Below are 22,404 nucleotides of genomic sequence, written 5' to 3' on the forward strand. Positions count from 1 at the left end.
GGCTGGTTCTTGTGCAGGTAAACCAAGCTACACATGTACACGTTGTGACAAGGTTTACACCTGGAAGCAGACGCTCGTGCGCCACCAGAAGTACGAATGTGGGAAGGAACGTAGTCTAGTGTGTCCTGCAGGGTGCTCGTATCGTGCCTTCCACAATAGCGACATGCAGAAACACCTGCTGTGTCGACACGAGCAGTTCTTCCGCAGTGCCACAGCCTCTGGACTCCCAACGGTTCAGTAGCAGTGTTCTGGAGTGCAAGTTGATGGAAAGTACAGATGCTAGACTAGCTTATACAGCTTGTTCAGGTCTAACTGTTTGTTACTTAAGGTTAGTGAACTGAAACATTTCAGAACTGATTGGTAAAAGACCATCTTCAGTGCAAGTTGATGGAAAGTACAGATGCTAGACTAGCTTATACAGCTTGTTCAGGTCTAACTGTTTGTTACTTAAGGTTAGTGAACTGAAACATTTCAGAAACTGATTGGTAAAAGACGCCATCTCAGTGCAAGTTGATGGAAAGTACAGATGCTAGACTAGCTTTTACAGCTTGTTCAGGTCTAACTGTTTGTTACTTAAGGTTAGTGAACTGAAACATTTCAGAACTGATTGGTAAAAGACCATCTTCAGTGCAAAGTTGATGGAAAGTACAGATGCTAGACTAGCTTATACAGCTTGTTCAGGTCTAACTGTTTGTTACTTAAGGTTAGTGAACTGAAACATTTCAGGAAACTGATTGGTAAAAGACCATTCTTCAGTGCAAGTTGATGGAAAGTACAGATGCTAGACTAAGCTTATACAGCTTGTTCAGGTCTAACTGTTTGTTACTTAAGGTTAGTGAACTGAAACATTTCAGAACTGATTGGTTAAAAGACCATCTTCAGTGCAAGTTGATGGAAAGTACAGATGCTAGACTAGCTTATACAGCTTGTTCAGGTCTAACTGTTTGTTACATTAAGGTTAGTGAACTGAAACATTTCAGAACTGATTGGTAAAAAGACCATCTTCAGTGCAAGTTGATGGAAAGTACAGATGCTAGACTAGCTTATACAGCTTGTTCAGGTCTAACTGTTTGTTACTTAAGGTTAGTGAACTGAAACATTTCAGAAACTGATTGGTAAAAGACCATCTTCAGTGCAAGTTGATGGAAAGTACAGATGCTAGACTAGCTTATACAGCTTGTTCAGGTCTAACTGTTTTGTTACTTAAGGTTAGTGAACTGAAACATTTCAGAACTGAAATGGTAAAAAGACCATCTTCAGTGCAAGTTGATGGAAAGTACAGATGCTAGACTAGCTTATACAGCTTGTTCAGGTCTAACTGTTTGTTACTTATGGTTAGTGAACTGAAACATTTCAGAACTGATTGGTAAAAGACCATCTTCAGTGCAAGTTGATGGAAAGTACAGATGCTAGACTAGCTTATACAGCTTGTTCAGGTCTAACTGACTGTTTGTTACTTAAGGTTAGTGAACTGAAACATTTCAGAACTGATTGGTAAAAGACCATCTTCAGTGCAAGTTGATGGAAAGTACAGATGCTAGACTAGCTTATACAGCTTGTTCAGGTCTTCTAACTGTTTGTTACTTAAGGTTAGTGAACTGAAACATTTCAGAACTGATTGGTAAAAAGACCATCTTCAGTGCAAGTTGATGGAAAGTACAGATGCTAGACTAGCTTATACAGCTTGTTCAGGTCTAACTGTTTGTTACTTAAGGTTAGTGAACTGAAACATTTCAGAACTGATTGGTTTTAAAAGACCATCTTCAGTGCAAGTTGATGGAAAGTACAGATGCTAGACTAGCTTATTACAGCTTGTTCAGGTCTAACTGTTTGTTACTTAAGGGTTAGTGAACTGAAACATTTTCAAAACTGATTGGTAAAAGACCATCTTCAGTGCAAGTTGATGGAAAGTACAGATGCTAGACTAGCTTATTACAGCTTTGTTCAGGTCTAACTGTTTGTTACTTAAGGTTAGTGAACTGAAACATTTCAAAACTGATTGGTAAAAGACCATCTTCAGTGCAAGTTGATGAAAGTACAGATGCTAGACTAGCTTATACAGCTTGTTCCAGGTCTAACTGTTTGTACTTAAGGTTAGTGAACTGAAACATTTCAGAACTGATTGGTAAAAGACCATCTCTTCAGTGCAAGTTGATGGAAAGTACAGATGCTAGACTAGCTTATACAGCTTGTTCAGGGTCAAACTGTTTGTTACTTAAGGTTAGTGAAACTGAAAACATTTCAGAATGATTGGTAAAAGGACCATCTTCAGTGCAAGTTGATGGAAAGTACGATGCTAGACTAGCTTATACAGCTTGTTCAGGTCTAACTGTTTGTTACTTAAGGTTAGTGAACTGAAACATTTCAGAACTGATTGGTTAAAAGGACCATCTTCAGTGCAAGTTGATGGAAAGTACAGATGCTAGACTAGCTTATACAGCTTGTTCAGGAACGGTTTGTTACTTAAGGTTAGTGAACTGAAACATTTCAAAACTGATTGGATAAAAGACCATCTTCAAAATCATTTTGAAGTGTGAATAGAAATTTATTTATTAATTGACTTTATAGGTTACTTTTAAGTGCTATATATTTTTATGTTACAGATGTTTATTAGTTAATTAGTGTTGTATATAATTTTGTTTCAAAATTTTTTGACTCAAGTTTTTAAATTCAATATATCTCAGAATTGCATAACCAAATTATGTCTTATATTTGTAATTCTCTGGTTTTATTCAATTTGTTTAATTTAAAATGTAGGTATGGTTACATGCCAAATAAATTACATACATGACTGTGTTTAAGGTTTATCAGATCTTTTAACTTCTATATTATTTTTGTAGTTTTATTTTGTATCATATTTGTATTTTTCTAAATAAAATTGTGTTCAAATCATTTTAAACATCTCATTGACCTTATATTACTTTGCTACTACCCTTTATTGCTTTAGTCATGTGTTCTATATGTTTTCATCACATATTATAAGTATTCACTAACTAATTAACCATTTTTTTTTTAAAATATTTAAGTATGTCATACGTACTCTATGTATCTGTATGTTTCTTAAAATCAAAGTCATTGATAACTTGTAAATTAAAGTTTGGTAAGATTTATGATTTTCAAACAATACAGAAAATAAATTTATTGTAGTTAAAACACCTAAACCATATTCCCACAAGTGAACCCGAAGTGATAATAGTGTGAACCTCGACAGTATCGCCAACACGCCAAACCAGTTCTGAATGGGAACAATTATTTTAATTAATCCTGGTCCGATGAGTGTTTATATAAAATTCTGTTCATATTTCTTGTATATGAATGTTTCAAACAGTTCTTTTGCTGGAAGTCATATTCAAACAATCTTTTAGGTAATGTTGAAAATTATAATTAGCTTACATTGAAAGTGTAATTCATATTATTTTATAATAAAATATTACCAAAAATTACTATCCAATTTTAACTTTCACTGGAGTTTCAAAACTCAGTCTTTATTCTAGACTTTTGAGTCAGTTATAGGATAGAAAATTATTGAAAATTAATTAAACTGAATCAGTGGCTCTTCAATGTCAGTTTGACACTTTTGGTCAAGTCAAGTGATTCCAGCAGCAAATTCCAAGTACTGAGCACTAAAATATTTTGCTCAGTTATCAACGAACTTGTCTCTGAATGTTATTATTGAGATTTTACTTTACACAAACAACAAATGGATTGAGGTGAGAGCCTGTGGCCAAGGTGTAAGAGGAGAAATGTTGAAATGTAAATTCAAATCATACAGTCAGTCAATATTAATCTCAAGTTTCAAGTTTATATTCTGGTTAATTTTGAAGATCAAGAACCTAAAAACAGGTTGTACGTAAAAGCTATTTTCTGCTTATTCAGATCCACACATCCAAGCTCTCTAGCTGAATAAACTGAAAGGAAGATCGGCTAGTAAATGTTTTTATTGAACTGTGATATATTTTGAGAACTATTGGAAGTTAAGTGCTGCTCTGTGTCATACGTGCGGGTTACATGAATGTTGTGTGTACTTGTAGATGGCACTAAAGGTCAGAAGCGAGCGGCCGACCAGAGGCCACGTAACTTTGCCTGTGACACATGTGGCAAGTCTTACATCCGCAAGGACACGCTGCAGAGACACCAGCAGTTGGAGTGTGGGAAGGAGCCTCAGTTCCGTTGTCCTTATTGCAACTACAGGGCGTTCCAGAAGGTACATTGTCTGGCTCATATCGGCCGACGTCACTTGCAGAACAACCAACCCAGTCCAGCCTTCTGATAATCCGGTGTTGGATAGTTTACACAAGTAGCTGTGATGGGAACAAACCACAGAGAGTGTAAAGATGACATTCAATGTTGTAAGTGAAATGGGACTACTGAAGTTTTTGTTGCAGGAATGATACAGCAGCAGCAGCGGCATTTTAACTTATAAACTGCACCATCCTCCCACAAGCTTACCATATTTGGATTTCCAATATCAAAATAAATTAATTACATTATTTTTAACTAAATTAAAATTATTCTGAACCATGCTTACAAGAAACTTTGTTACTGACTTAAAATATTTGTTTAATGGATAAAATAGTAGAAGTACAGCTTAACAATGTCAGCAACCGTGAGTTTTTGATCTTTTATACATATTATTATATAACATTCCATAAAACTTGTGGTAGCCTAACCTTCCGAATGTACCTTGTGCTTAACAATCCTAGTAATCTGTGAAAAATTTAAAAAATTGTAAAACACAGGCTTTCACAAACGTGTTCTTGATAAAATCACATCATGAGAAATACCCACATATACAATGAGAATAATTCTAAACAAATCTCAAACAGTAGTTATAACAATGTTCTGTCTGTATTTTCCTACTTATTAGATACTGTAAATCCTAAATATCCCTGCAATTAAATTTAGAGGAATCTTCTGTTTTCTCAATGTTTTAACTACAGATTTTTTGTTTACCTCTTTGGATAGTGTTTTTACTATGGTATGTTACATTTTTCAATTGTGTTACAAAACTGGTGTTTTGTTCTGTATTGAAACAGTGTGTGGATATGTTCACCGTTAATTTTAAAAATAAATGTATACATTTCTTTAATTGGCTATTTACTTCTTGTTTTCTACCTATTGTAATAACTTGAGACATTAATTATTTTTTTATCAAAATTCTTTTCTGTTACCTAAGTAAGTGCCTGAGAGCATCTCAATGTGCTTCTTGGGAATATCAAGGAAGATGTGGTAAATTACTGGCCAAATACTTTCCTCAAAATTCATTATTGGTGATTTGAAGAAATAATAGGATTATGGAAATTTGATACTGTTAAATGTTATATATAAACGCTATGTTTCAAGAACTGGAATCTTTCTCTTTTTCAGTTGTCAATACCTAAGTATAAGTTTAAACACGTAATACGTAAACTAATCAATATACAGGGTGTAAAAAAGTCTTGCACAGGCTTGATAATTCCCGAAGGATTATAGGTAAAACAATAAAACATAGTACATCATTACTGCACCTATAAATCTACTTTTTGAAGTAACCACCATTTTTTGTCATGTCAGGGGATGGCCCTCAAGGAGTCAGAAGGAAATCTTAAATTAGAGCATAGGTCGAGTAGTACATCAAATTAAAGGTTTTTATTAATAGAGTACAATGCCGCAAATCCAACCTCAAATGGTTCACTCTTTTAAAAATTACGTTGGTATAAAGTTTGAAACATTTACAATGTAAGTCCTGTTCTATATGGTTTAATACCCTTGTCTTGTCTCAAGTTGTGAAAGTTAAACTTAGTAAATGAATACTGGACTTAGGAAATAGTTTTTAAGGTAGTTGGTGTCTTTTCACATCCAATGGCTACAAGGAGTTCGGCCAAATACTTAATGTAAGCATAGCTCAAGTACATGTACATCATATTAAAATGTAATATAAGATGTGCATCAAGTATTAGTTTACTATAAGAACAAACAATAATTTAATGTTGTAAACAACATTTTTCAGTTTCTTAATTTATTTTCTATAAGAGTATTATACAAAAATATAATGTTGATTGGTTGGATAATAAAGCTGAAAAATGCAAATACACAACAATCGCCGTCTGACGATACAGCTGGAGTAACATGATGCAACATGTGTTACGCGATGTAGAAGGTGTAGATGACTTACAGGTATATTACCACCATGACTGCATAAATTATTTGTAGAAAGGTCATAGAACATACGTTAGTAGAAAGAATCATGATTTTACTACGTTTCCCAACTTGTATATATTACAAAAAAAGAATAGTGCAGCTACATATTATGTATCGTCTTTTCGGACAATGTACTTTGCAGGCTGTAAATAGCCTGGTTGTTCTAAAAGGGTTAATGGTTTTTAAAATGGCTTTTGTAAGCTTTGACCTTTTTTGAGTGAAACAATGATTATTCACTTACTTCGTATCACCGATCACCATAAATTCTCTACCTTTAGGCCTTCCTGTACTACGAGTCTTATTTTCGTTTTATGCAACAAAGATTTTATATATTTTTTTTTTTACTTTCAGTAAAAGAATGTATTCATACACAAACTTGAGATACAGAATAATTATATTTTAATCAAGTACTATCTTAAAACTTTTGGTAGGGGAAATTGATTTTTTGACCTTCCTGGTTGTACCTCTGAATATGAAGATCGGTGCAATTTTAATATGAAAGTATGGATAAAATTAATAACACAGGAGTAATTTTACAAATTAAATTTTATAGAAACTTTTCATTTGTATGTATAACATCCTTCTGCTGCAATCTCCATTTCATTCCCATTCTTCTTCTCCCAATATTGTTCTCTAGTCCTATCAAAGTTTGCTCTATCCACAATCATCTTTCTATTTAGTGATGTTTTTATTTTATTTTCCAGCTTTTTTTCAGAATTATGTCTTTTCTCTAACTTTTAACTTGTCCCTTGTTTCTCAATCACATCCCAAGACTCACTTTCCTTCCCGTCATTATTAAATTTATCATTTCACAACATCTTTTTTTATTTGATATCTATTCCTGTATCAACTAACATTGACTATGCCATTTAATGCCAGAATCTTTGTTTCTCTAGTCCAAGATTGGTCCCCTACCACCAATGTCTCTCTGAAGAGTTTGATGTACACATGTACCAGTTGTGGTAAATCTTACTCCAACCAGGGAAATCTTAACCGACACTGTGTCTTCGAGTGTGGCAAGGAGCGTCAGTTCCACTGCAGCCTCTGTGATCTCAAGTTCTTCCGCAAGTACCATCTGGAGCGTCACATTTATCTCAAGCACAAGATCAACGTCAGGCAAATCATGAAGGAGTCTTAGTTTTCTCCATATTTCTTGTTATTATTTGTTGTGCAAATTAGTTGTTTACATTCTGAGGGATTACTTTATCTTATTATCAGGTAATTTTTTTGTTGTGTTTTGGAGATGTATACATTTTAATTTTATAATAAATAAATAAATAATTTAATTGTTAAAATTTTCTAAATGTATGGTTTACCACTATACTATTCTAGGCCATATTTGTAGAGATTTAAACCTGAACATACTCTTCTCATATTTGAGTAGCATAGCTTATCAGTTTCACATGTCACATATATGTAATGGAGTTTTAATTATATATAACAAAGAAACATCCGGAGTTAATTATAAAATACACAGACAATTTTCCTTTCAATATTTTCCTCTTTTTGTCAAACAAATGTTTGGTTACCAATATACAATAAAGAAGCACAGACTCTACAAAAATTATAAATATATGTGTTTGTAATTCAGTACACAATTTATTACTGGATTGTTCTTTTTTTTTAATAATAAAATAGTTAATTTTTCAAAATATACAAATTTTTCTAGATTAAATTTTAAATAGAAAATATTTCACATACTAGTATTTGTAACAAAAAGTAAACTTAAAAAGGGGTAAAAGCGGTAAACATGTCCTGTTGGCCAAAATTTACAAATAGTGGAGACTATATCAAAACATACTTAATTCATAAAGACAATAATCATAAGTTGAATTGTAATTGTGTATAATTTTCAGAACCTTCAAAATACTGCTTTGGGTAGTGATAAATCTGTCCTATTTATGTATCAATCCAAAATTATCAAATAAACTATTTAACCATCATTTTACATAATAAATATATCGCACAGTGGCATTTGGAAGGTTAAACAACCAATAACAAATTAAAATGTGGCATTTTACCTAGTTTAAAACTTTAAACAAGAAAAATAAAAGGTTTGTGAACTTCATAGTTTTACCAGAGTATCATAAACACAATATGAACTTAACAAAAAGAATAAAAAGTATGTGTAATCAAAAACATTTTTATAAAATTAACCAACTAAATCTCGTAAATACAATTTTGCCATCATTTTTTATTTTTGTTCTAAATAGTTTTTTGATGCTTTTGGTATTGCGTGTATTTAATTTGATGGAAGTATATTTATTTTCATTAAATTTAAGATAAATAAAATATGTATGGTATGAAATAAGTATAATTGTTACCTAACATGGAATGTTTGCGAGCAGGATTGATGTGTATGGAGGCTTCACAGCCGTCTGCAGTACGCAGGAATGACGACCGTAGCCGCAACCATGTCTGCAAGACTTGTGGCAAGTCCTACATCAACAAGGACTCCTTGCATCGGCACATCAACAAGGAATGTGGCAAAGAACCGACATTCCGGTGTCCGGTGTGCTCCTACAGGACTTTCCACAAGTTCCATTTGAAGACCCACGTTGCCCTCAGACACCGAAGTGACATTACCAATCATTTGTTTAATGTATCTTGAATGTTTTTAACATTTATTAATATTTAAAGATTAAAAATTAATTTTCAACTTTATTCAACTGAAGACTGGCTTTGTTGAAACTTTTTTTTAATTTTTCATCGTTTTCTTTTTGTTTGGCATTTAATGCAAATTTTCAAACAGTATTTTATATCTGTAACAGGATAATGGATTTCGCCATGACAAAAATGTTAACTCTTTATAATAATGTATTTTTAGTAGATTTTGTAATATTTGAAATCAAAGTTTTTCTAATTGTGGATTTAGGATTTACAATCAAATGTTGCACTCTAGATAATTGTATTACTGTATGATGAGATAAAATTATTATTAATTTTCTTATATTATCCACACAAAAATAAGCTTGTCAAAACATTTATAACAATACAGTAAATATTAATTTATTTAATCTATGTCTCCTTTTAGAAAAAAGTTAAAGTGTATTAATTATGTACATGTTGTTATAGTTACACAAACTGAGTGTAGAAATTCATTTTTTTTTTCAAATAAAATTGTTTATTAATTTATAAAATATATTTAACTTGTTGGGTGAAAACTGCAGTAATTATAAAAAATTTGTTATTGTTACAGTATTTATTAACTAAAAATTCAAAACAATTGTGTTTTACTTAATGAATTAAGTTAATTTAATTTACATTAGGACCACAGTATTTTGTATATCTCTTGTGGGAGGTGTAAATACAGAATCTGTATTAAAGTTTGAACATTTCAAAAGCATTTTGCTTAATAAGATTTTTATTTACTTTACTGTAGTATGAGACATATTATTGTCAGCCTGGCCATTTGGCTTTATTATTTATTAATATTTTATACTTGTGCAAAGTGTTATCAATATATCTCAGTCCTAATATTGTGTTAAACAGCAGTTCATTTTTCACAGTCCAAGGTTGCAGTGATATGTCCCGTACCATAAATGTATAGATTTAATTTTGACTCGTTGTAATTTATGAATACTCATTAAACATAATTTTGTACTATAAGAAACTATGTTAAACTATAAGTTATTGATCATTTATTATATTGTGTGAGAGTAATTTAATGTTTTGTTCATTTGTGAATTGTTCATTAAACCTGTGATATTCATTGTTAACAGAGTTTTGTTCTTAAAAATCAATAAGTTAGGCTTCCATCAGTCACTCGTTTACTCCTGTGTAGAAATCTGGACCACTCTTACAAAACTTTTATAAAATCTGCTGACACTAAAACAAAGATTAGTTTCCAAAATTAAGATCATACATTTTGGCCAACCAACATTTAGGTGAAATTGCTTTCTAAATAATTCTTATTATAAATATCAAAGAAGTATATTGTGAGTATTTATATTATATTTGTCAGAAAACTGTACTGTTAAAACTCTACAGACGAAAAATATCTACTCAATAAATATTGTGAAAGCTTGCATAAAAGTGATAAGTGATATGTCTTTAGAAGCACATTTATAGGAAGCATGTGTTTAATTTTGACCAAATAGCTCTAAAATAAAACTGTAGAAAGAATGGCTGGGGACACATAGTGAGTAGGTCCTCAGCAAAGTACACAACTTGCACAAACATCTTACATGTTCAACTATGTACAAAATAAAGCATCGGTGCTTCAAGTAGTAGTAATCCATAAATAATTTCTTAAGTTTTTATTTATATTGGAGGACAACTGGTATACAATATTTAAGAAATAAATTCAGGCTGTTAAAGTAAAAAAAGTCCTTGTGGATATTATCATGTGAAATATAAATAATTTTTTTAATGTAATGTGTTTAGGTGTACTGTACAAAATATTTTGATAACTATTTATTATTTATAAAAACAACTATTCAATAATGAAATGTTATTATGGGAATGTTTGTTTTTAAAATTAATGAATAATTCAAATCTGGTGGTAAGCAAGCAGCTTCTACAATGTAACCATGTAACTACTGAAATTTCCGTAGGCCTACTAAAATTTGGAACGATTCTCTTACAAATACGTAATCTTATGCTATAAACTCAAAATTATTTTTATTGGTTTCTAAATGGCAGGTGATTTGAGATTTTGATATAAAATTTCGTTAAACATAAGAACAAAAACATGAAAAGAATAAAACTATGGTGCTGCACCTATTTTTCATAATCAGAAGAAATTTATATTAGAAAAATAACTCAAAAAATGTATGCAGTGTCATTTTTTGTCTGCTAACCAGTTCAGTCATATTTGAGCTAATTTTACATCCTTTGATTTATTCTTCTGTTACTGTTTTAAAAATGGCCTTGACTATTGAAAATGTTATTTTATATACTTTTTCAGTTTTCTAAATAAAGTTAGAAAATAATAAGGCAAGTATTAAGACAAGTTACAGTTCTGTAACTATTTTTATTTAATAATTATGCATTTGAAAAAATAAAATTTAGAAATATGTACACCTCCAAAAAGATAGACATTATGTATTCCCAGAAACTTTTATATTTATTAAAACGTACATTCCTGTAATATTAAAAAAAAAATTGGTATACACTCTGGATGGGACCAAGACTACATAAACAGCAACTCTTACAAAGAAATGACTATGTAATATTCGTACTTTCTGTCCAGTTGTGTGCTCCCCATTGTCTTGAAAATGAAAAGTAAAGAGAACTACACATATCTGTTTTGTTTGTTGACGCAGGTACTTACCACATCTGCACGCAGTGCGGTAGGGCTTACGCACAAGTACGCAACTTGCGCAGACACCTTACATTTGAGTGTGGAAAGAGCCCTACATTTCCTTGTGCGTTTTGTACTTACAAGGCTTTCCGCAAGCAGCACCTACAAGTACATCTACGCAAGAAACATGGTGTAGAGTTATAAAATGTGTTATTTTATATTGTTTTAAACAATAAAGTAATGTAGTCTTCATGTGTTTTGATTTAGGATTGTAAAAAAGAGCATGATTTTAAAGAGTGCTAAATAGCTACAGTCTGCGACAAAACATTACACCAAAATAGGATTAAATTTGTTGTTCTGTTTGTTGAACTATTTATTTCTTGTTTAGGTATGGTGGGAAATAGTTAAATAATACATTATGCAAACCTGCTGATACATTTCCTCAATAAGTGGGCAAAGTGTAAATCCTGGTTGTTTTAGTCTGTATTCAGAATACGTTTACTGTGTCAGGTCAGTGAGCGAATTAGCGTGGAGCGTAAGGAAGAGAATGTTATTGTTATTTTGAGCTACAAACGACTAAATCAACTGTCAAAATAAGAAACAAGGCACAAAGTTGAAGGAAACTAATTAAACGGTGCTTCACCAAGAAGCTCTAACATCACAAAATTTAAGTAGTTTGTAAAATACATAATATCCAAACAAAAGTTTTATAATTTTTACAATATTAGGAAGCACATTAAATAATATATTAGTTTTAAATAGTCTTAAATAAAAGTTACATTCTTATCACAATTATTAATTTTTGAAACTAAAAAGAAGGAAATTAGTCTTTACAATCCACCAAGTAACGGGTAGAGATTTGGCGTAGAATTTTCCTGTGTGAGTTGGCTCAGTGATAGTGTATCACATGAGCCAAGGTTAAGGCTGTGAAATTAAAAAGAGGAAGAAAAATGTATAAATGCTCTAACTTGACAAAACTACCAGTACTTGGAGACCAGTTTAGAAACAATGCTTAAGAGTCGACTATCTTGATTTAAACCGACGTGAACAATATTAAACTTCCAACACTATTACGCCCTAATTTTTTAAACATAGAATGGATGATTGTTTTATTTTAAAAGTACATTTAACACCCATCCAAATAAATATCTGTTTTTTATATTTTTATTGGTTATTCTGAACAAAAATCTATTACTTTTTTGTACTTCCTCAATTATAAAAGTATAAACTTGACAAAGATCTGCATGTGTATTAATAATAGCTTAAAAATGAAACAACTTCCATGATTTTACATGATCAACAAAGAAGCTTAACATTGTACTGAAAGTTGTTTCACATCAGCTGACTCTTCAGTATTATTCCAGGTAATATAACTGAGCAGTATTATTGTAGAGGATGAGGTGAGGGGTGTCCTAGCCCCAATATTTAGTTTGTGACAACTGCCGTAACAATTGGTTGGAGATTGTTTCGTTTATGGTGTCAGAAAACTCTGCAAACACAAAGTTTTGACTGTCGTCTCAAGTACGAGTGAAGGAAGGAGAAGGTGATGTGCTGTTCATACTGTAGCCATCACACCTTCAGACGATATAATCTCAAACTCGTGTACTGAACATTCACAGTTTGGCCACCTGAGAAACTCGAGTTATACTATACGGTACACTAAATTACTTTCTTCAAAATTTATGTCAAAATAAAATTTTACTATATGTTTTATTTTATATTTTGAATAAATTTTTATTACTTAATTTAATCAAATTATGTTTACTTATATATCGATTTGCTCAGTTTTTACGTATGGATTACTTTGATTTATTGCAACATTCCAATATTTTGGAAATTAATTATATTGTAATACGATCAAGAGTCTGTAAATGTTGAATTATTCATTCACTTCAACTACGTAGCCATATCATAGCCAATAAAGAATGGGACAAAGATATTATTTTAATGTTTTAAAACTTATATTCTATATGTTTTATTATTGTTTGAAACATTTAGCAATGAAATTCTCATCAAGCATTAGTTTTTAAGGGTTTTAAAAAGTCCAAAATTGTCTTACTGCTTACTGTTACTATAGTTCATATGAAGAATATTATATTATATTGAAACCTGTATGAATATTTATTTTATTTTACTTTAGTCTACAAATTTAAAACAATTTGAGACTAGATTAATAAGTTTTTCATGTTTAGAAAGTAAGTACAGTTTTGCTCTATTACACCACTACTCACTACTGTAGGCACTCCTCGCATTGTTTCCTAGGTTCATCTGCTCCGCATTGTATTATTTTTTATTACTGTTGTATGTAAAATGTTTAAAACCATTGATAACCCTTCCGAATGTGAGATTATTTGTTCAGTGTAAGAAAAGTCAAGACAGTTTAAATCTATCATAAGATATGGAGATTTACAGGGAAAGTGCAACGAGTTATGGGATGTTGTGAAAGTGGTGGAGAAATTTAATGTAGGACTGAACGCAAATAAATGTCCACAGAAAAACATAAAGTGATCATTTACAGTGAATGACTTGGCTAGGAGAGTGGATGAGAAAATTAAAGGAAACAGATGATTCACAATGACAATGCTGTCAGATTAAATTCAAAAATCTTTATTCAAATTGTTATTCATTTGTTCAGGAATAGTGTCAGTATAAACTAATTATTACATATATATAACTAAATACTAAATATTAGTATTTTTTGTGCTAGACAAGGCATTGAAACAGGTCTAAGCATACATCTTAATTTAATTGTGTACATAAAAATTCATCAGTGCTATAAAAAAGGTGATTTGTAAGATATCTTTTTAGTATATTTAAAAAAAATATTTACATTATCTTCTTTTTTGATAATGTAAAAAATATTGTCCAAAATAGGTGGGTTTGTTTATAAAATTCCATATTTGGTCTGTCTGCTATTACCAGGGAGCGATTTCGAGTGTTATAATTATGATGATTTGTGTTCTGTAGCTGATTCTTAGGTTGCCATGAAATGTATTATCGTTTGATAAATATATAAACCGTAAACGATCATGATGCCAAGATCAACAACAGCATCCCTCACAGAATCATCCCACTTAAGATTGAGCATAATACGAATTGTTTTTTTGTGCTATTAAAATGTTGTCTAGGTTTGTTTTAGTAGTAGCTCCATAGACAGCAACACCATACTATTTTATGTGATTGTATTAGGGAGACATATATTGTTTTCATGGTCTTAATATTGCGGAAAATTACATTTTTTTTAAAGCAAAAGTTCCAGAAGAGATTTTATTTAATACTTTTTCTATTGGCAGGTCCCATCTTAGGTTTTTATCTATTACTAAACCAACAAATGTTGTGATTTGTTCGTGCTGAATTTTCTGATTATTAATTAAGATTTTAGGTTCTTTTAGTTTTGTTCTTTGGTGCAAAAAGTAATAGTGGTTGTTTTATTGACATTGAGTAGAAGGCATCTTTCACTCAAAAATTGATTTACCTGTACATTGCTACCAATAGCTTCAATGTCATTTATATTTTGTCACGGTACTAAATAATTTGAGTCATCTGCATACAGATAGATATGTCCCCCCATCAACCACTTTAGGGAAGCCCCTGAAGTAACAGACAAATAACAAGGGTCCTAGGATGGATCCTTGTGGCACACCATGCAATGTCTTCTGTAGACGATTTATTTTGTCCTATATGTTCTTTTCCATTTTTACTTGGTACTTGTACATACTGAAATCTGTCAGATAAGTACGAGTTACGAACAGATGATTCCCACATGTTACGAGAACTATTTTGTATGAGATCTCTTGGACCGTTTAGGTTATCAGCTGTATTCCTCCTGGCCCCCAAAAAAGGTCACAGACCTTCTTCCAGATATGCTCAAATGCTAAATTGAACAGTTTGGTTGGCCACAGTTTATTTATCCTCTGTAGAAAGGGTCTGAACTACCATCTTCTGACTACCACTTGTTCCTGCAAATGAAACACAAGCTTTTTGTAAGTGTCCATATATAATGACAACACAGCTGTCTCCACTGCAAGGAAATTTCATTTCAGACAAATTTAGATAAGCTGATTATTAATTTTGACAAGTTTCTGAAAAATAGTGGAAATTATGTTTTAAAGTAATGTATATTCTTTTGTGTAGATGAAATTATCTGTAGTACAAACTTCCAGACATGCCTTGAATTTTATTAGTTCCTATCTTTTGAAAGTTAAAACCGAAAGATTTGGAATAAATTTATAAACACGTTAATATATTGTTATACGCTCTATGATGTAAACGCTATTAAAATGAGATTGTTTCAATGACTTTAAATTGCCATTTGCTAACATGCAAAGAAAAAAATATTAACAGTAGTTTTTGATATAACTAGTACAGAACTATAACTATAACTATAACAGTACAAGAAGTGGAATTATATAAATTCTTCAGGTGGACTAATAAACAAGGGCATAGTATTATGTTCAAAGTACATTATTAATTTATACTCCTTTCCATATTATTCTGTTACAAACATGTAGATAGGTACACAAATCTTTAATTGAGAGAACCAAAGGTTCTTAATTTAAACTAATTTTATCTAAAAGGTTGGCTTTCTAAACTTATTTTTTCAGAATGTAAGTTACTGATGAACCCCATCAGTTTAGTCCTGTCAGTGAGATATCGAGTTGAATATTATCAAATTTTGTTAGTAATTTAATTCTCGTATTATATTCTTTGATCTAATTGTTTGGGAATTGTTTGTCTCATCAGTACATTACCTACTTTATACTGTAAACACAGTTTTGGAATCATGTGGATTTTTTAACTTGCTTTGCTTAATATATAATTGTGATTGGTTCTTTATCCACCCAAGGGACAGGTTAGATTCGAATTGTTTATATTTATCTTTGTAAAACAATAGAAAGTAAAATGTTTATAATAGTTTAATAATATTATTGAATCCTTCAATCCAAGATATTCTAAAAATAAAGGTTTTTGCACATGTAAATGCACAATTAAATGACTTGTTCTAGTGTGCCAGAACAAGTTCGTCTGTGCAGACTGTGGCAAGGTCTACGCTCATGTCCAGAGTTATCGCAGGCATGTCAAGTTGGAATGTGGGAAAGAGAAGACGTTCTGTTGTACGGTCTGCCCGTACCGAGCCTACCGCAAGCAGCATCTCAAGCTACATGTGTTCAAACTGCACAGTCGACAAAGAGACCAGTTCCTTGATCCTTTTTAGAACAGTTCGTGATCACTATTGTTCTGCGGAGGGTATTCTTTTGTTTGTTGTTTGTTCAGTCTTAAAAAATATTTTAATTGCATTCAATGTTGCATTAATTCTATTCGTTAGTTATGTTGCTAAACTAATTTTTCAAACAAGAACATGTTTGTCCCTCATTCAAAACATTTATCAGTATTTAACCTGTGTATATTCTAAATGGACCATTAACAGAAATGTGAATCAACTTAACATGAAGATTACTGATTGATGAGGATGGATGTGGCAATATATAATTTGAAAAGAGAATTGTGATTCTGTTTCTCATTTTCTTCCGCATCATGATGTGATGCGTCTTTTGTAACGCCCTATCTTTTGTTTACTTTGTATTCATTTGCTCAAATTAAGTGCTGTCGTATTTCCTGCACTGTACTCTATTCAAATTTCAAGTAATGATGTTTAGGCCAATGGAATACTGGACAGTTTTACCAATATTATACTGTATATATCTATATATTTCAATGTTATATATATGTAAAGAAATATCATCAAGTAATAATAGCTATCTCTACTTAAATATCTGCCTCAGCGCTGATAATTTTTCATGTGTTAGCTTTGTACAGTAATTAACACATCTATAGTGTCTTTAAATAAAAGGAATCATTTCATTGAAACAAAAAAAATTCAAATTTTACATTTTTACTTCTTTTGAAATATCTTTCACTTACAGATGAAACTTTTATTATTAATATTGAACACTAGTTATCAGTAAATTGATCTATAGATTGTTGGGATTTTTAAATAAATGTAAACATATAGTTTTTTCATCCTTATATAGCAAGTTGTTATAATATAATACTATCACGCAACAACGACAAAATTAACCTGCATTAACCCAGGTTTGACTTTTGTGTTTGTGCAAAGAATATGAATAGTTTCCAAATATGTATCTTGGATGAGGGTAATAGACAGAAATTAGCTTTTGTTCTTTTTCTCTTTAGTATCTGTTTTTGGAGAATTTGTATGTTGATTTGATTTGTGCATATTTTGACCACTTATTTGTGCTAAAAAAACAAAATTTAAATAAAAATTGCTAGTCTTAAAAAAATTACTTACACAATAAAAACATTTTTTAATAAAAAGTATAATTTATTGTGTTTCAAAATCATAATAAAAATGTTTTAAGGATGAAAATAAGTTTTTAGTTATACTATAATTATCTACCTTTGGACCCTTACTTGTTCCTTTGGTTTATATATGATTTTACATACTTATAAGAGTATACATTTTTGCAAAATTCAATCCACTACTAACTAAGGGAGTTCCAAAAAGAGCCAAATTTCTATTGTGTAGACAACACAACACTTTCTTTGATACTAAACAAGTAGGAGATTTAAGATGGAATCTTATTTTATCTTAATTAATTGTGTTTGTAGGTATGCTGCAGACTATGATACACTCTGAGCTAGAAGAGAGGAGACAGTTCTCCTGTGAGAAGTGCGGGAAGGGTTACCTTCACTTCAGGAACCTCCACCGGCACCGGCGCCACGAGTGCGGAAAACTTCCCTCGTTCGGATGTACCGTGTGCTCCTACCGAGCCTTTCAAAAGGTGCATGTCCAGAAGCACATGAGACGAAAACACATGAAGGAGCTGTTGACAAACCCTGACCTCCCTCCGGACCTCACAGTTCCTGGACTTCCTTTTGTACCGGCGTATTTGTAATTGTTTATAATAGCCGGTTATTTGTAATTGTTTATAATAGCCGGTTATTTGAAATTGTTTATAATGGTTGGTTATTTGGAATTGTTAAGATTGTGTTAGTTATAAAATTAAAAACTACTAAAAGAACGTAAAAGTGGAATTTGTGATGTACATACAAGTGAATATCCGGTGCTAAATGGAAGGCAAGTGATAATTGTGTAATTTAATAATACAATTTAACTAAATAATTTGTTTACATATTAAAGTAATTTTTTATTTTTCTCACATAGTAGTGGTTACAGTTATGTTTCTTAACTTCCCAAACAATAGTATTTCCTTATGTCTCAATGCACTGTTATATTATTTAATACATTATGTTTAATATGATTTCAAAGCACTAATGAACTTAAATGTTAGTATTCCAAAGAATATGATAGTAATGGCAGTATAGTATTTTAATTTGATTTGTATTGTATATTGTGGTACAAATACAGTAAGTTTTTCATTCATTGTCGACAAGCTATTGAGGTTATTGTTCTGTGATTTTATATTTATTTATTCTTAACTTATTAATTTGGTGTTTGTCTATTTGGCCAAGTCTACTATTTCTAATTTATTTATATATACATGTTAAATAATACTTTTAGTCTTTTTTTACTTATAAAATAACTATCCATTTTATTCGGTCAGTAAAATGACTAAATAAAATATTAATCAGGAACATTGCCCATGTTGTTGACTTGTTTGTTATTCCTGCTTTAACACATCAATATTTATCAGTCATTAGAAAACGATCAATTGAAACAGTTATAAAAGTTATATAATTAATGTTTGTGAATGATATTACAACAAAATGTAAATTACATTGTAAATACTATTGTACTATTTTTTAATAGTACAATACTATTTACAAATTGTGAAAAACTTATTAAACTTAATTTACTGTTGCAAGACTATGATACGATTTTCTCCAAATAATTCTACACTTAATATCTTCTCATATTGCCTTCTCATATTAAAGATATATGAACGGTTTTAAATATGTAATAAATAACTTTGTTATTAAAAAGCAAAATCGCTTAGCTTATTTCATGGTAAAACATTAAATTATTATAAAAAACAAAACCTGTGTAGAATGTAAGTTGAATGTAGTAGAACATGTAGAATGTAAGGTGTTTTTCTTAAGTTCAGTTTCATTTTGTATGTGTTTTGAATAGTTTAAAAATAATCAGGTAGGATTAAGTTGACATCCTATTTGTAGAAACATCAGCTCTAGAAACACCTGATCTCCGACTAGATATTTCTTAAGTGACATTTACATTTCTCACGTGAATTCCATTTTGTCCAGGTTTCAAACCGTCCAAGGCCTCCCCAGCTGGTGGCAAGTTCAACTGCCCTACATGCAGCCACTCCTACATGTACAAGAAGAGTCTCCGGAGGCATCTGACCTTCGAGTGTGGGAAAGATCCGCTGTTCCGGTGCAGTTTCTGCGACTATAAAGCATTCCAGAAAGTCCATTTGTTGAAACATATGTATCGCCGCCACCCTGAAGTTAACTTCCCCCCTTCCCTCCTCCACTATGGTCTCCTCAGCAACTCCTTGTGCCAATAAATGTTGTCTACCTCATCTATTTGTAGAAACTGTTATTTCACCTGTACCTCAATGAAAGTTGCAAGAGCAATATCAAATTAAAATAAAAGGATATATTTTTTCCTTCTAAGGGAAAGAGACGACTGTCCCCGCACTTAGTCCTAAAAAGACCTTATGCAGGTTATATATGCGGATAGTCTGGCCGAGACGCATCTTCATAAGGTGTTTTTTAAGGGGACCATGCCCTGTCACCATCCCTACAGTCTTTCATATATCCTCCTTATTATGATCTGGGAGAGATGCCCACCCTTTAGCATAAGGAGAGATAAACATTTTTGATTTTCTTAACCCTGAGGCCCTATTCCAGTTAACGGATCTAATCCTCTTTTCCCAATCTTTAACGTGAGCTTTGCTGTAGGAGAAAGCTACCCCACATCCCGGCTCTGGCCCTACCATTAGGGACTCTATTCCTTTTTTGGCAAGAGTATCTGATTTTCCATTTCCGTGAATGCCCTCATGTTCCGACACCCAACCGAGTGTAACTCTGTTCTTCTTAGCCAGAGCATTCTTGCATTCCCAGACTGCTTTTGAATAAAACAGGCAGGTGTTAAGTGCCTTTAGTGCAGCCTGGCTGTCAAAAGGATGTCTTAGATCAATCAAACAGAAGATGCTTGAGTGCCATTGCCAATGGAGAACTTATGGAGAAGATCTCTTTATGTAAAAGGGCTGATAAAGTAGCCAGTTTGTGAGGCAAGTTTTCAGTGGAGTCCTGCATTCTTTTTTAAGGTAATCTGGAAGTAAGTTGAAAAGTTTCATCTCTATGTAAGTTGGCCTTGTTTCATAGTGTGCTGAGTGATGATGTGGAAGTGGGTAGTCAGCTCCATGCTGAGTATTGTAGTTGTGGAGATTGCAGCTACTGTACTTATGAATTGCTTCTCTTGTGTATGAAGAATCACTTTTCTGACATATAATGAGACTATTGTCAGGTTCTTGATGTTTTTGAACACTGTACGGCAACTTTCTCTGGGTCCAACACCTGCTATTGCTCTCAATGCCTGTTTTTGTAGAAGTAGGATTTTGTTCAGATTACCTACCAAATAGGCCATTCTTCTAAGATTCCCCTTAGAGCCAGACCATATCGGATGATGGATTCAAACATGGCAAAGAATGCTGTTCTGCCAATCTCAACACTATCTGTTCATTTCATAATTCTTCTTATTACATAGATTTTATTACTCAGTGTTTTGTAGATGATACTCAGATAATTAGCTTTTTCTACTGATGTAAGTTCACGTAGGGGGTATACGTGATGTTTAATCCTGTACACATATGTAATCCAGTGGTGTGTGCGTGTATACATTTAGGTGCACCAGTGATGTTGCTTCATGAAATAATTCTCCTCATTATCAATAAATATGAATAGCACATTAGATGTCGGGAAGTATGGAGATTTGCGTATATCCCCCATTATACATAGAAAATGTTGAGGAAATTACCTCCTAGAAATCCTATTATAAACCACAGTTTAATTCAATTTTGTAATGAATTTCAATTCCCCATTTACAAAAGCAGGCACTCCTTTTCATAAAAAAAGGTTTTACACTTGAAATTGTTGTAACCCTTATTTTGGTCCATCAAAATGTCATGTAAGTACTAAATTATTACTTCTTATGGAAATATTGAACAGATGACAATTGTATTTCCATTAATATTAACAAGTTGAACAAATATGTTATTGATATTATTGACACACTTAAAATAGATATCATCATAAATCACAGACAATAGAAAATGTGAAATTAAGTTAATGTGTTTTTTACTAACTCTATGATATGCACTGATCATTAGATTAAATACAGGAACACACCGAGGCTAAAGATCAGGTAACTCAATTACGCTTGGCAGTCAACAGAAGCTAGCTAGAGTGTGTTCTCCTTGTCACGTTCCTCACTGCCTATGTGCACACCCCACAGAGAACTGTACGTGTTCAGCTCCCCACCGATTGTCTCTCCTAATAGTGTCACTAGATGTCAGTTGATATTGTTTGAAGTGTACAGATAATACTGGTACATTTTTACCATATTTTCTTTCATGCTCTATGTTTCTGAGGTGAAATACTCCTTATAATAAGTTTTTTATTTATTTTACAGTAGTTACCCATGGCTTCACCCACAATTTTCTGCTGAATAACAGGGGCGTAATAGCCATATCGCCCATATCCTTTTTAAATGGAATACCAAATGCCTGACAAAGCAATGGTTACTGAAAGATATTGTAATCTCCATTTTGAAGTAATTGGACTGAAAAAGTGTATAATACAATTGAAATCATTGTTTTTAATACAATTTCACTGCAATATTTCATGTAATTTGATGAAACAGCTACAATTTTAATAACACAAACAATTTAGGCCAGTGTGGAAGAATACTAACGTTCAAGTCCATAATCTTCGTAGTGATACTCTTATGATGGAGCCGTATAACAGTTTTCAAA

The 22,404-nt window shown here is 31.9% G+C and overlaps 2 protein-coding genes across 5 annotated transcripts in view; both read left to right on the plus strand.

The window, feature by feature from the left end:
• LOC124356157 (longitudinals lacking protein, isoforms F/I/K/T-like) overlaps positions 1 to 22,404 on the plus strand; it is a 288,925-nt gene that overhangs the window by 207,996 nt on the left and 58,525 nt on the right. The window lies entirely within an intron of this gene.
• LOC124356160 (oocyte zinc finger protein XlCOF2-like) lies at positions 11,109 to 19,951 on the plus strand. 2 transcript variants are annotated; one of them, XM_046807324.1, is made up of 3 exons: positions 11,110 to 16,672; positions 18,056 to 18,228; positions 19,670 to 19,951. In XM_046807324.1, exons 1-3 carry the CDS (start codon positions 16,480 to 16,482, stop codon positions 19,766 to 19,768), a joined length of 465 nt encoding a protein of 154 aa, XP_046663280.1. In that variant the 5' UTR covers positions 11,110 to 16,479; the 3' UTR covers positions 19,769 to 19,951. The 2 variants fall into 2 exon arrangements, with proteins under 2 accessions (XP_046663279.1, XP_046663280.1); XM_046807323.1 differs by lacking the exon at positions 19,670 to 19,951 and having other exon boundaries at positions 11,109 to 16,672; positions 18,056 to 19,047.

This window comes from Homalodisca vitripennis, chromosome 2 (genome assembly GCF_021130785.1).
Source record: "Homalodisca vitripennis isolate AUS2020 chromosome 2, UT_GWSS_2.1, whole genome shotgun sequence".
Classification (NCBI taxonomy): domain Eukaryota; kingdom Metazoa; phylum Arthropoda; class Insecta; order Hemiptera; family Cicadellidae; genus Homalodisca; species Homalodisca vitripennis.